This window comes from Poromitra crassiceps, assembly GCF_964638095.1.
Source record: "Poromitra crassiceps genome assembly, chromosome: 14".
In the NCBI taxonomy this organism is placed as follows: domain Eukaryota; kingdom Metazoa; phylum Chordata; class Actinopteri; order Beryciformes; family Melamphaidae; genus Poromitra; species Poromitra crassiceps.
Genome location: NC_139633.1, coordinates 1411290 through 1426278, shown reverse-complemented (window position 1 = coordinate 1426278; position 14989 = coordinate 1411290). Strand labels below are relative to the sequence as shown.

The 14989-nt window shown below is 42.9% G+C and overlaps 1 protein-coding gene across 1 annotated transcript; it reads left to right on the top strand.

The window, feature by feature from the left end:
* Nucleotides 1-5999: 5999 nt before the first annotated feature.
* Nucleotides 6000-14317, top strand: otx1 (orthodenticle homeobox 1; the record flags this gene model as incomplete). Its single annotated transcript, XM_083650389.1, has 4 exons — nucleotides 6000-6158; nucleotides 9129-9330; nucleotides 10531-10682; nucleotides 13541-14317. The coding sequence occupies exons 2-4, from the start codon at nucleotides 9234-9236 to the stop codon at nucleotides 14315-14317; spliced, it is 1026 nt and encodes a 341-aa protein (XP_083506515.1). The 5' UTR covers nucleotides 6000-6158; nucleotides 9129-9233.
* Between the last annotated feature and the right edge of the window lie 672 nt (nucleotides 14318-14989).

Genomic DNA, 14989 nt, shown 5'->3' with positions numbered 1-14989 from the left:
GCGCCATGGTGGGGGGTGAAAGGTCAGAGCGCGGCCCCTGGCACTACGCCAAGCCACAGGCATGGAGACAGTCGCCCGGGTACTGACTGTCTGACTGTGTACCTGTCTGTAACCCCCCCCCCCCCCCCCCCCCCAAAAAAAACCCCCCACACCCATCTGACCTTTTGACCTTTGCCCTCCGCAGGGCCGAGGAGGAGGACGAGCACCTGGAGCGAACGCTGGAGCAGAACAAGGGCAAGATGGCCAAGAAAGAGGAGAAGTGTGTCCTTCAATGATTGTCGTTTCAACAACAAAACAACCAACCAACAAATGTAGCCGATAAAAGAATGGCATTATGATTATGATGATTTCATAGAGGCTATCCTAGACGTTTGTATCACATTTATTGAAACCCTAATCTGGTTGTTTTGGTCAAACTAACCCAAGAGACTCAGCTGAAGCGGCCCTGCAACTGCCTTGCACCAAGTTTATACTGACTGAAACTGTCCCACTTATACAGTCTGTACTATATTTTTCTTTTTCTTTTGTTTACCAAGAGCGGTACTTGTATGTAATATAAATATGTACGAGAGATAAAGCAGTGCAGAGGGTTCAAGTAGAGTCTGACTCTGATATTTCTATCTTAATGACGTTTGAATTTCAACCTGAGATGTTTGAGACGCACAGTCACATGCAGTCTGCTGGAGGTACTGTCAGCACAACGCCTTTTATTGGGGGTAATTTTTTTTTTTTTTTTAATGTTGAGCAGATGTGGGCTTGATGTTTCAGTTGGACTTAAAAAAAAATATGAAAAAAGGAGTTATAATATAATAGTCTTTTCAAGCTATTTCATTACTTGACTGTGTATCTTTTTTTTTTTTCACTACAAAGTTTTTACTTGTAAAATATCTTAAAGGGGAACCCATTACCATTCATGAATCTTAACTTTCATATTACTTTACTTTTTTTTTTCTTGGCTTGAAAGCGGTTTACCAAACATTTCAGATAGAAAGATGATGTTTTAAAAAGTCATGTTGTATATTTTCATCACTGCTCTGACCAATTTGCTTCCCCAAATCCTCTTTTTTCCCCCCTCCGTTCGAAAGCAAAAAATATATATTATTTATTGCCGTTTTGTCCTTTAAGCTGCTTGTTAAGTGAACTACCATCACAATCATTTGCATTTTGCTCAGCAACTTTGTATTTATTGTATACTGAAGAAGAGAACGAATGATGGCTTCCCTGTGCATCTCTTAGTTCCACAGCATTGGTGCAGCTGTCTTTACGTGTGAACATTTACCTGTTTATTTATTCCAGTGTCATAACCCAAGTCTTCAATAAAGTCCCTATGCTTTCATACTCCAGCAGGGAGTGCTTGGTGCATTTTTAGCCCTGTGGGCCTTAAGCTGCAAGGAGATGTTATCATGCTGCATGACCATCTGTGCTTTCTATTTTATAGCTATAGCCACTCATTCACTCATCATTTGTCCTAATAGCCTGTTTTTCCCCAATATTTAACTATGACGTAATGAAGTAGCACCTATAGATCATCTTTTCCACGTGTTTTTAAAAATGTATTGTTTTTTTTTATAAAACAAACTATATATGATTATACTATATGTATTTCCCATTTTGTCATTCGAATTTTCCCTATCACTCCAATCCCAGATGATCTTGGTCGTATATTCTCGGAGGTTTTCCCACACAACAACCAAAACAACCCAGAAAAGTTATTGAAATGCCAGCTCGCTTGTTTGACTGCAGCTGAGCAGAGTGGCCCAGGCTATCACTGCCTCCACCGCTGAGCCTCGTGTTTAGCAATGGTTATTAGTATTCGGCGCTCTGTTCAATTCCCCTGCGGTTTAAACGCGTGTTTATAAATCAAAATTGGCGTGCTTCGCGTTTTGTTTGAGGTCGGCGCTGAGGCAGGTTCCTCCGAGGAAGATTAGAGAAATCACTTTGTACCGAGCAGATGTTTTTCCCTCGGCCGCTTTTTGACGCGCTGGAAGCGGGGGGCAGAGGCTCGGTGACGGTCCCACGTAGCCAGGGATGGAGACGTGGGGAATAAATAAATATAGGCGGACAAATGTGGAAACTATGAACTCCAGTCGGTGATCATAAGGAAAATCACCAATACAATTCAAGAATTATGTATTATGGAAAGCGTTAATTCCCCCCCCCCCCACACACACGCACAGTCACTTTATGCCGTATAACGTCCATCAATATTGTGAATTTTAACTCTTAAAGATTTGACAGACTGAGGGGGATAAACTAGGCTACTCTCCGCCAAATCAAAAGGTGTGTAAACAGAGTGGAGTGGGTGAAGCCTCACTCCATCCCTGCAGGCAGCCTCCCATCCCGATTAAAGAAGGAAAATGGGTTTTGACTCAAAACCCATTTGACAGCAGTCGTCCTCCCTGCCTGGCCTTTCAAATATTAATTTGCTGATCGCTTCTTCTCTGCTTGGGACCGAGATGTATCCACACTACGCGACTTCTCCCAATGCGCCTTTGTTTTACGTCTGTATTGTGTCGCATTTAAGATCATATTTAGAGAATAGAGCGGGACACGAACCCTTTCTGCTCGGGGAAGGACGTGTGTTCGCTGCCGTCAGAAGGCTGCCTCGAGCCCGGTGTGATGAGGTCTGAGTGATGGACCTAAACCGAGAGAGGAAATTATTATTTCCGCCAGATGAATTCACACACATCCTTTTATTAGTTTAGACATGTCCCTGTATTGTTTTGAAGCCTGTCTGATTTTATCCTGGCAGAATTCTTCATGCGTAAAAGTTTAAACTTTTAAATTCGACTGCAAAATTTTAGCGTTTGCGTTTAATGATTGTACGTCAGTAAACTAATGTTAAATTCACTCTTATTTCCCCTCATGGCCACTGAGTTACAGCGTTTATTTTGAGGCCTATGCCACCATGAAAGAAATCAATTCAGCTGAAGAATGAGAATACAACTATTTAACATAATTCTATTTTGATTCATTTTGATTTGATTTTTTCTGAAAGAATAAACAAAACGAGGATAAATAAAATAAATAAAAATGTCTTACCTGGTTTTAACGGTCCTAGGCTGCAGAAAGATGCGAAAACCATACAGTCTATATGAATAGTGCGCGTAAACGCGCTGCGTAAAAGCCTCTGTGCAGGCTCTGTGTGCTGCTGAGGATCCTTCAGTCTGAATGGATTATCTCCTGAGCTTTGAAGTCTGCTGCTGGCCTCACCTGCCGCTCGGCCTCTGAACAGGCTATCCTCCCCGCGTCCAAAAACCCGCACCTCAGGGAGCCCGGTCTGAGTCTCACTATAATATTGTGTTTTATGCATCATCGTTTTAATAAGCACCGACAACAACCCCACAGCAGATCCACCGCTCACTCCAATCCTGCTGCCGGCTGAAGGGACAAAACTTTTCCCCCTCCTCTCTCTTCTCTCCTAGCTTCCTAATCCCAGGCTTTACCAGCTCAGCGTTAAGAAAATTCGACTGCAATTTGGGATTAGACAAAATACTCTTATTACAAAAGGTTGGTGCAACTTGATAACTTGATGCTTGTTCGGGGGGTTTATCTCGGGGTCTTACTCACATCAGGAGCAAAAAAATAAAAAATCTGGGGGAAATGTCAGAATAACCAGTCCCTTTTGTGTTGTGAGGGCCATATTTGTTGAATGGTCTTTTTGCATAATTTAACGGAGGCTAGATGGTGTGTGAGTGAGAGAGAGCGTGTGTGTGTGTGTGTGTGTGTGTGTGTGTGTGTGTGTGTGTGTGTGTGTGTGTGTGTGTGTGTGTGTGTGTGTGTGTGTGTGTGTGTGTGTGCGTGTGTGCGTGTGTGCGTGTGTGTAGAGGAGGGGTGATGGTATTTCGGGCAGGGCCTCCATGGGCCCTCTGATGCCTAGACTTTTTTAGTTGGGAAAATAAAACGGTGGGTAAACTAACTGACCTAATCCAACCCATAATCAGCACAAAGCCAACAACCAAAATCAATTAGGCTATAAAACACGCATTCATGTATAATGCTCTTAAAATACCCATATCCTCATACAACTTGTCATTTTTCCCCACATGAGATTTAGCTTCTGCATGTGCTTAAAAAGGTGGATAGGCCTATTGTGCAAATATTAATGGTGCGTTTACGTGCTTTCAGGGAGGTTTTCTTTTAGTTGCGTTCAGGTGCGTTCGGTAAGTAACATCCTGGTCGTGGTCACATCCCCACTGCAGGCCTCCGCTGGCTTTCACACAACCAACCAACTCCAAACTAACTTTGTTCCGCCGACTATTGATGTCGAGTTTCTATGTCTGAGTGCTCTCGTCGATGACTTTAAAGTCCCATAGGCCTCCACTTTGATTGCCCCCCCCAACACACACACACACACACACACACACACACACACACACGTAAAATGTAATTTCCATGTGGTGGAGTACTCTCTCTCACTCTCTGTCAGTTCTCTCTCTGAACATTAGCTCGCTTTCAGCTCAGGCCTCAATTAAGGAGTTGGTTTTTGCTGCAGATCCACAAAGAAGCCGAGCCGGGCCGGGCCGTGCTTATAAGCCCCACGACCTTTAGATCCAAGATTTTGTTGTGTGTGTGTGTGAGGTAAAATAACGTAATCTATCATAATAATAATAAAAAAACGCACACTTGGTTAGTTGGTTTGATTCAGATTTTGGTTCATCCGTGCTGATTTAATTTATTTTTTCCTGATTTTCTTTCTTTCTTCTGGATTCTTTTCACATTTCCTCCCAGTGAGTTGGAGGTCTACCCCTATTAAACTTTACGTCAACCATTCTCAAATGTAATTCTAAATGGGGATTAGACCTCATTCATATTCATGAGACTGTGTGTTGTGCGTGTGGAGGGGAGGGGGGTCACAATAAAAATTAAAACTGATAAATTTAACTTTCTTATCCTTTTATTTCGGTTCAGTTTGCGCTAGATATTCACAAATATCTGAGTGCAATATTGGCAAGAAATATCGCAGCAGAAATAACATTGATAATAGTAGGCCTAATAATAATAGACGGGGACAGCCAAGAATTAAGTGTTTTCTGTTGTTTAACCGCGTGCGTAAACTAAACCCCGTTAACAGCCAAATCATTTCCAACCTCAACCAACCCATTTTGCTTGATTGCCCCCTCCCCCCCATTTCTTTTAATTCATTAAATATCTGATTATTTGTATTATATATTGTATTGTTTGTTTGTTTATTTATTTATTTATTTATTTATTTATTTATTTATTTATTTATTTATTTATTTATTTATTTACAAAATCAAATGATAGATCTACGAGACGTGTGCAGATAAGGGGCGTTTTGTAGAAGCAAGACAAACTCATAATAGTCTATCTGAGAAGAAGAAAATATGCTATAATGTTATTTTAGATGCTGCCAGATTCTGGGAAAAGTCCGCAGATTCAGTCAAGTGTTTATACAGCTCTAAAGCCTAAATATCCGTCCAGTGATGCCGTTTGGCTGCCAGCATCGAACATAAAATAATAAATTGCTAAATGACCACGTGAATGTCTTGTGTTTGCAGTAGAAGACTGATTCCTCGGGTTAGGGTTAGTGCTGCTGAACACTATTGGAGCACTTTTCCTGCATCAGGCCTGAGAAACATTTCCATCTTTTTCAAATCTCTCTGTGCTGCTCTCGGGGCCGGGAGGGGGAGGGGGGTGTTGGGGGAGTGGGGAGAGGCTTCAGCTGCTTCTGCGCCCCCATTGGCTCCTCGCACCGTCCGTCATTGGCAAGACGCGCGCTGATTGGCTGGCGGAGGCAGATCCGCAGGTGTCCTCCGCTCATAGAGGCGCAGGGCGGAGAGAAGGTGATCTATCTCCATCCGTCTCCATTAGAAATCACCTTAACGCGTCTGACAGACAGGCGGCAAGCCCCGCACAAAGCACACGAGTCTGATTTATTTGGCTGTAAAAACATCCCGGAAACGGAACGCGTGAGGACGCCTTGACGCTCGGTCTGTGTGGCTGTAACTTGGTTGCTGTCTCGTCTGTGTTCGTAATGCTGCAGCTCGGTTTGTTTCTGACTATTTGTTTTTGAGCGAGTTGCCTGCTTGAGTTCGGTGCCCTGCAGACTTCCTCCTCTGGATAATTTCGCTGCTGCTGTCCTCACTTGTCTCCCACAGCTCGGGGAAATAGGCTAGGGGAAGGCGAGGACCAAGGTGAGACTGCTTTCTCTGTTATTTTCTCCACAAATTCATGTAAATTCTCCTGTTTCTGCGCGCGTTCTACTCGCAGCAAAAATATGCATAATTAACAAAACCGGTTAAAGTGTTAAGCGATGCATGGGGAAGTCACGTTGCAGACGTCAACTCGTATTTCAAAAATCTTTTTCGATGTGCGATGTGTGTGATTTCAATTTACGCACGCTGCTTGAAATATTGGGAATATCAATTAATGGGCACAGTTGTGAGGACGTATTCGACTTGAATTGGATAAATTGAGTCAACGTCCTCCTCCAATGTAGATAATTTTCATATTTCTATTCCAATTCATTAGAGCGATTTTTTGTGTGAGTGCAATTGGGGCAATTAAAACGTTTCAGCCACTTAGTAGATAATTGGAGAGGCGTGTTTTGGTTTTTGTTAATTTATTTTGCTGATAAGAGCCCTTCTGAAACGCTCTCTCCCCGGAGGTCTAATCTAAATTCTAATTGAGTTCATTTGCACCGAGATCTCGTCTTTTCCACATCGGCCTTGCAGGGCTGTTAGTGCAGTTTGAAAGCCGCTGGAATACACATAAAAGCCCCAAGGTAGCTCTGTTTGCGTTGCTTTTACGCAGCGAGAGGTCAGAAGAATCTCCACTTTTGATTCACCAAGTTAATTTGCATGTTGTAACTTGGGGTTTTTGTTTTGGTAATTCTTAACTGACCAGTAAAACTAGGCTATTTATATAATAGTCAATGTGTCCCCCCCTATAGCCTACTTAAAACAAATATAAAAAAAGTATTGACTTTTCAAACTTTCAAACCACGCTTAACACAAACTTTTTTTCCTGTAGTAAATGCAGTTTTCAGCAGATTGTCTTCACAATCATTAATTCATTGGATTAATATAAGCTTAAATTTTATTTTATTTTGGAGTTCCAGATATAGCAGCCACAGGAGACATGCGTTTATTTATTTGTTTGGCCTCAAATGGCTTCATGTAATGAGCGTGCACCAGATGTGTAAAATATAAAACAAATTTAGTCTTTATTATATTGTCTTTTCTGCCATGGAGAGAAATGGCATTTATACAAACTTATTAATCATGTAATCGGCTATTCATTGTTTTCCTTAAAACGTGTAAAAAGAAATCTGCCAACCAGGTGAGATATCTCGTCTGTTTTGCTGCAGTGTCAACACCTGCAATAAAGAAGATCCACCAGTAGGATATCAAGATAATATTGATTTAGGAAAATCCTTGAATTGAATCGATTTGTGTGGAAACAGGTGACGTTAACTCTCCTGGCTTTACGAAGACTCAGATTTATTTTCAGTCGGACTAAATTAATTAATGTGGATTGTTTTTCCAATCCGGCCTTCAGTTATTTCAGCACGACAAAATGTTAGCCTATATACACAGACTTGAGTCAGCCGGGACAGAGATTTACAGCAGGCTATAGTGTGAAATCAAATCCATGAAGTTTATTTTGTAACATTTGTCCCTGCAGGCAGACAGCAGGTCTTCTGCGCCCACACACCAACACTGACATAACGTGTTTCATTCATGACGTATCCACTTTCATTTTCCAGCGTGAACAAACATGCACATATTGTGGCAAAACAATATTGATCCAAACGCCAAAGAATGACGATCATTGGATCTTTATTTTAATTGTATTTCTCTCAGTTGCGCGCACAATTCTCATTTGAACCCCGTATAACATTATAATAAACATGATAAGGGGCACTATAGTTCCTGTTTGCCATGTTTATTAATAGTGCTTGTTTGTCATCTTTATTAATAATGTTACGGGTTTAATAGGGGAAGAAGTAAGGATTTGTTAAATTTTCATTGATTATTGAACATGCATTCAGACCTTTAAAACTGAGTTACATAATGGAGGGCCAGAAGATACTTTTATTTAAATCATTAATAAAGAATCAAATATGTGCATTTTGATCAAACTATTTCTAATTGAGTAAAGTTCCGTCCGTTTGTAACACTTGTGATATGTCAACGCATATGGAAAATCCAGTGCGAGTGTGTGTGTGATCAGTAGCAGAAAATATTCCACAGGGGAACTGGAATTAAAAACAACAATTGGGCTATTCCCCATGCTATGTCAAACGCAAACACACACAAAAATCCGAATAGATCATTCACAATCATTACAGTCAGAATAACTTGCATCAATCTGATCCTATATGATTTATGCATTTCGACTGCATGGATTGTCAACCTAAAAGGGGTACACTGTCCTGCAAATGAAAGGTCACCTCCGTTTAGTTAGTTTAGTTCTCTGTTCTGTGCTTTCCTGCAGCTCGAGGGAAAAAACCGTCTGAGTAAAAACAAAACGCCAAAGACTGTTTGATGTCCAACTTCCAGAGCCTGTTTGGGTTTTAGCCGTAAACACGACAGGTCGATCCCAGAGCGGTCGCTCTCATCCCCAACCTAAATCACCGTCATATTCAGGCATTTATACAGGGACTGTGTTCTGTTTTTATATATCGGCATTATCTTATATGCCACAGGCTTATTTATTTTAGTGTCACTAAAATTATTAAGTATAAGTTTAGTTTTGCTGTGGAAATAAATTTGTCGTTTTTCTTTGAAACAAAATTAACCCACCGATCTTAAATTGTGCCCCCCCCCCCATTGTTTCAGTTGTGATATGGGGAAAATGGCCTATGAAAGTTTTTCTTTCCAAAATAAAATGTCCATCGTGTGACGGGAGAAGGGGGAAAACCTCTCCCGACTCCCACTGACTGCAGTGTCAGTGTTAGTGTTGAAGTTATCGGAGTCATCTGAAGACATTTATAGGGCTAAACAGGCTCGTTATGTCATTTCTGCAGTAGCCTATATTCCCTTGATTAATTGAAGACGTTTCCCCCAAACTTAGTGTTTTGGATTTAAATCCGTAATTTGATCTAATTTGTTGAGCATATATTAATAGCATAATTTTTGTTTATTTATTTTTCTCCCCAGCAGTGACTTACACCGGCCCTCTCTCCCGTCAAGCTGCAGCAGCATCGGGGGAAGCCGGGGAACCAGTGGGCTGACCTGGGGCCAGCGGTGACCGCTGCCTGTAGCATGATGTCCTACCTCAAACAGCCCCCCTACGGCATGAACGGCCTAGGGCTCAGCGGCGCGGCCATGGACCTACTACACCCCTCTGTGGGCTACCCATGTAGGCTGACACACACACACACACACACACACACACACACACACACACACACACACACACACACACACACACACACACACACACACACACACACACACACACACACACACACACACACACACACACACACACACACACACACACACACACACACACACACAATTATTTTCTGAAAATATATCGGCCAATTAATTTTTTTTGTCACCACGTCACTGCTTATACTGGTACAAAATGGGTGTAGGCTATAGCCTCTCGTGGGGATGCGTTTACACGTGGAAAAAAGTTACCCAAATCCATCCCTCCTCGGAGGTGTGTGTGTGTGGGGATAGGCAGGCCTCCGGATGAATGCATTACCGGAAGAGAGGCAGTTTGCCAGTATAGTTGGGAGTAACAATGTGGACAGAACGACCGATAATAAAATCGATTATATTTTCAGTAAATAGCAGAATTCCCCTCCCAATCAACACTTAACGTCAACAGTTTGTTACTGCTGAGCTTCTAGTGATTCTCAACCTCAAGGACCCCTAATTTCTACACATTAGAGCAGGACCCCCATTTGACTCTGACCCCAATCTAAGATGTTTTTCCATTTCTCTGTAGAGATAAAGAGTGATAATATAAAAAAGTAATTATTCTATATAGCCTAATCATGTTACGAAATAGTGGTAAAGTTTAGCAATTGATCAATTTGCATGGGGAGTGGGGACCCCTTGGGACCCCTGGTGGTTCCAGGACCCCACGTCAAGAAACACTGATATAGGCTACATAAATTAAAATACAACAACAACTTGCATTTTAGGTGTGTAAACTGATTTTATTTGAATTGAGATAATCTACTAAAATAACAATTTAGTTGACAATGCTCTTTAAAAAAAAAGAAAATAATTGGTCTGAGGTCGTTTCAGCAGTTAAAGTGGGATTACATTGGATTAAGCAAGGGAAAAGAACGATATATAGGCTATATGGGCATTGACAAGTCTGATCTAACGATTTAAGAACCGATGTGATTTAGGCTATATTAGGCCTTCTGTTTTTATAGCCTATATTAATAATATAAAACGTTTTGTGCAATGCACTTAAACACAAAAACTCAGCAGAAATAAATAAATAAATAAATAAAACAAAAACAAAAACAAAACAAAAGAACAAAATATTATAGCCTATTGACTAACGTGACTTTCTTCTTCTTCTTGTTTGCAGCGACGCCCCGGAAGCAGCGTCGGGAGCGGACGACGTTCACGCGCTCGCAGCTGGACATCCTGGAGTCGCTGTTCGGCAAAACCCGCTATCCCGACATCTTCATGCGTGAGGAGGTGGCACTGAAGATCAACCTGCCCGAATCCAGAGTCCAGGTACACCTGCCCTCCACTCACAATGGAACACTCCCTGCACTTATCTGCTTAATGTGATTAATTAGGCTCCGCTTGTCAGACAGAAAATAAATAAATAAATAAATAAATAAATAAATAAATAAATAAATAAATAAATAAATAAATAAATAAGAATTTTAATCGGTTTTCTTTTTTAGGTTTTGGTCCAAGTCCCAGTTACATTTTATGGCCTGTCCTGAGTCTACACTAGGCCTATAGCTGAATCGCTTGGTTTGACCAAGTAAAACTATTTTCATATTATGTATTTTACAAAACGTGGAAAAATTAATGGCGGAAGAAATCCCTTGGTGCCTATGCTGAAACTGGAAGAGGGCATGAATTTGGCACTCTATTTGCTAGTTTGCCTAAGTGAGTCTAAAGTTATATGGATAAGGATGTTAAAGGGATAGTTCTGCTTTTTGGAATCCTAGCCCCATTTGCTACTTGATGATGTTGATTGTTCCTTTCTCAGCACAATCCTGTTCCTCATAGCGCCAAATCGTTAGCCACAAACCAATACAAGGTTACTGGGTCACGCTCCTGTCTGTGCAAGCTGACTGAGGCTCACTGAAATTTATTCCATAGTACACACACACACACACACACACACACACACACACACACACACACACACACACACACACACACACACACACACACACACACACACACACACACACACACACACACACACACACAGTACTTTTCAGTAAGCCTTGCAGTTTCAGTCAGCTTGTATTGGTTTGTGGCTGACTATCTGGAGCTAGTATGAGGAACAGCATGGACTGTGCTAAGAAAGGAATCTCCCAATCAACATCATCATTGGTAAGTAACAAATAGGGCTAGCATTCCAAAAATCAGAACTATCACTTTAAAGGGACAGCTCACCCTAAAATCCAAAATAGGTCTACATATTTCCCTCTTACCTGTAGTGGTATTTATGTATCTAGATTGCTTTGTTAATTGACAGGGTTTTGGAGATATGGCTGTAGATGTCTGCCTTCTCTTGAATACAATGGAACTGGATGGCACTCGGCTTGTGGTGCTCAAAACACACACAAAAATGCATTAGAAAAAACTCAAAAGCAATGTCTCTTTCCAGAAATCATGACCCGGTTACTCAAGGTAATTCACAGACCACGTGGTGAGCAGTTTATATAGGAACTATTTTTCTTTTAACCGATAGACCCACTAGCTGATTGCTAGTTCCTGCATGAAAGTGCAGTTAGCTAGCAGCTAGCGGGTGACGTTCGGTGCTTTGAGCACCACAAGCTGAGTGCAGTCCAATTCCATTGTATTCAATAGAAGGCAAAAAGCTCTATAGGGCTGATATGCAACTAACACAAACTGATCTGGATAAATATAGCACTACAGGTGAGAGGAAACATATTTTGGATTTTAGGGTGAGCAGTCCTTTTAACGAAAGTATCAATGCATTGTTAATTAGTAATGACTGAAACTGAAATGGTAGCTTAATTCGTTACACTACTAGGCTATTTACTGGGCTATTACTAAAACGTGACACTGACACGCTGGAGCGGCAGGTGTATTACACGCTTTGGCGTGAATATCCCGGGTTGCGTGACAAGGGCTTTTGCCGCAGGATGGGAATGACGCATTCAAGTGTCGTGGGTATTTATAGGATCTCACTCTGTTTTCGGGATAGGTGACGTCAGTAGTAAACTGGCATTGGCTTAGTCAGTCAACCTAAATAGGCCAGTACACTTGAAAAGTTTGAAATATTAATGTAAACTAACACATACATAGGGGTGTTAGGCCTATCATGTCTATTGAAAAAAAAATCGTCTGAATCAGTTGATGAATTCATTACTATTGTAGGCCTATAACTGAACTCTGTGTAATATGATCTGGAATATGTGAGCAGGGAAGAGGCAGAACTATCAGCGAACACGACGCAAACAAGTCGTCGGCGTACGGCGATGTCGGAAAACAAATGCTACTCTTCAGAGGCATTAGGGGAAAACCAAAGGCGAGCCTCTCACAATTCGAGTTATTCTCAGAATGTGTGTGCAAAACAAAACGCTCTACATGATCCGACCCTCTCGCTGCTCTAGAGTTACCCTACTGTGCGGCGAAACCCAATAGCCTGTTATCTTATAGCCGTGTACCAGGTGTGAAATTGGAGCCCTGGCCGGTCCGAGCCAAGGGGCCTGGGTGGAACTGAACCTCGATGTTAATAACCCCCAATTTTCCTCAATAATGTACCGACATGCCCTGCCATGCCATGCCCTGCCAGTCCCCTTTTTACAAATCACTGAGGTTTGCGTGCATGGTTGCAAACTCCTGACCGGTTTTCTCGGTTTGTAGGTTAGGGAGGGGGTGTATTGGCAAGAATCTGGCGATACGATACGTGTTACGATACAGGGGTACCATTCAATATATCGCAATACCGTAAACGAACGAGATGTGTTGTGATTTCTTTCAAATCCAATTTTAGGGAAACGGTCATGGTATAATAAAGAACACACCATCATATGCATAACATCTGATCCGAGGGAAAGAGTCAATGGCTGAAGATGCAACACTGCTATCTAGCGGCCGGGGGTTTAAACACAACACAAAATTAACCATTGCCACGAATATTTGCAGGTATTTATATTTGCTTCGTCTCTACTGTTGATGTGACGCTCTGTGCTGCATACGCACACGAAGTCAAATTCCTTGTTTCTAATCGAATTACTTAATGTGACTATCTTGAATGTATGAATACAAAATACATTTTGTTTTTGAGAATCGATACAGTATCGCAAAACATAATATTGCGGTACTCGACTGTATAATATCGCAATAATCAAGTGTATCTATATTTCCTTACCTAGGTGTGGTTCAAGAACCGGAGGGCCAAGTGCCGGCAGCAGCAGCAGAGCGGCAGCAGCGCCAAAGCCCGGCCCGCCAAGAAGAAGTCCTCCCCGGCCCGGGAGAGCACAGGGTCGGAGAGCAGCGGGCAGTTTACGCCCCCGGCCGTCTCCAGCACCGGCTCGTCCTCCTCCTCGTCCTCTGGGGCGGCGGCCCACGCCGGGCCCGGTGCCGCCGCCCAGCTCAGCAGCACCTCTACCTCCATCAGCACCGTGTCCTCCATCTGGAGCCCGGCCATCTCACCGGGCAACGCCCCGGCACCGGCCCCGGCCGCCCCGCTGCCCGAGCCCGGACCCTCCTCCAACGCCTCCTGCATGCAGCGCTCCGTGTCCGGCTCGGCCGCCGCAGCCGCCGCCGCAGCCTCCTACCCCATGTCCTACAACCAGAGCGCGGGCTACAGCCAGGGCTACCCCGCCCCCTCCGGGTCCTACTTCAGCGGGGTGGACTGCGGCTCCTACCTGGCCCCCATGCACTCGCACCACCACCCGCACCAGCTCAGCCCCATGACGGCGTCGTCCATGTCGGGCCACCCGCACCACCACATCAGCCAGTCCTCCGGCCACCACCACCACCACCACCACCCGCACCAGGCCTACGGAGGCTCCGGGCTGCCCTTCAACTCCTCCGACTGCCTGGATTACAAAGAGCAGACTGCAGCCTCCTCTTGGAAGCTCAACTTTAACACCACGGACTGCTTGGACTACAAAGACCAGGCCTCCTGGAGGTTCCAAGTGTTGTGATCAGGCCATTTTTGTTTTTCTTCTTGCTTCTCTGCTGCCCATTTTTCCACATTAGTGTGTATTTGCTTGTTTTTAAAGACAAAAAAAGAAGTTTATGAACCATAAAAGTGACAAGATGGCAGCAGGAGCGATCAGCAATTGGACTTTTTTTTTCTTTTACCCACCTCACATCTTCCAAAAAAAAGAGAGAAAATTAAAAGAAAAGTGAAACAGTCCCTCAAGTCTCATGAAGAGAGAACATGAAACATTAAAGAATGGTTTTGAAAGATGGCTGCCCCCCCCCCCCCTTCCTGGATGAGCTAAAGAAGACTAGACTATTTTTCCATAATGTTTCAACCAAACTCCTTCGACATGCACCAGCTCTCTGGATGGGAGGAATATTTCCCTCTGCACCTACAGGAACTGCCTGCAGTGGCCTCTTTACCTCTACCCCACCCCACCCAATCAAACCCTGTATAGTTTTTATTTCTGAAATTTGTTATTTTAGGATGACAGAGATTTTTAGTCAGCTACGTCAAGGAGCTGAAGTATGTAAATATGTATTTGGGTCAGTTACAATGACCATGTTTAGTTGGTGTTTCAGAATTTGAAATTGTTTATTACCACTTTGGGGGGGCGGGTAGGGGGGGGGGGGACACAACAAACCTGTATGTAAATCTTTTCAAATATTCC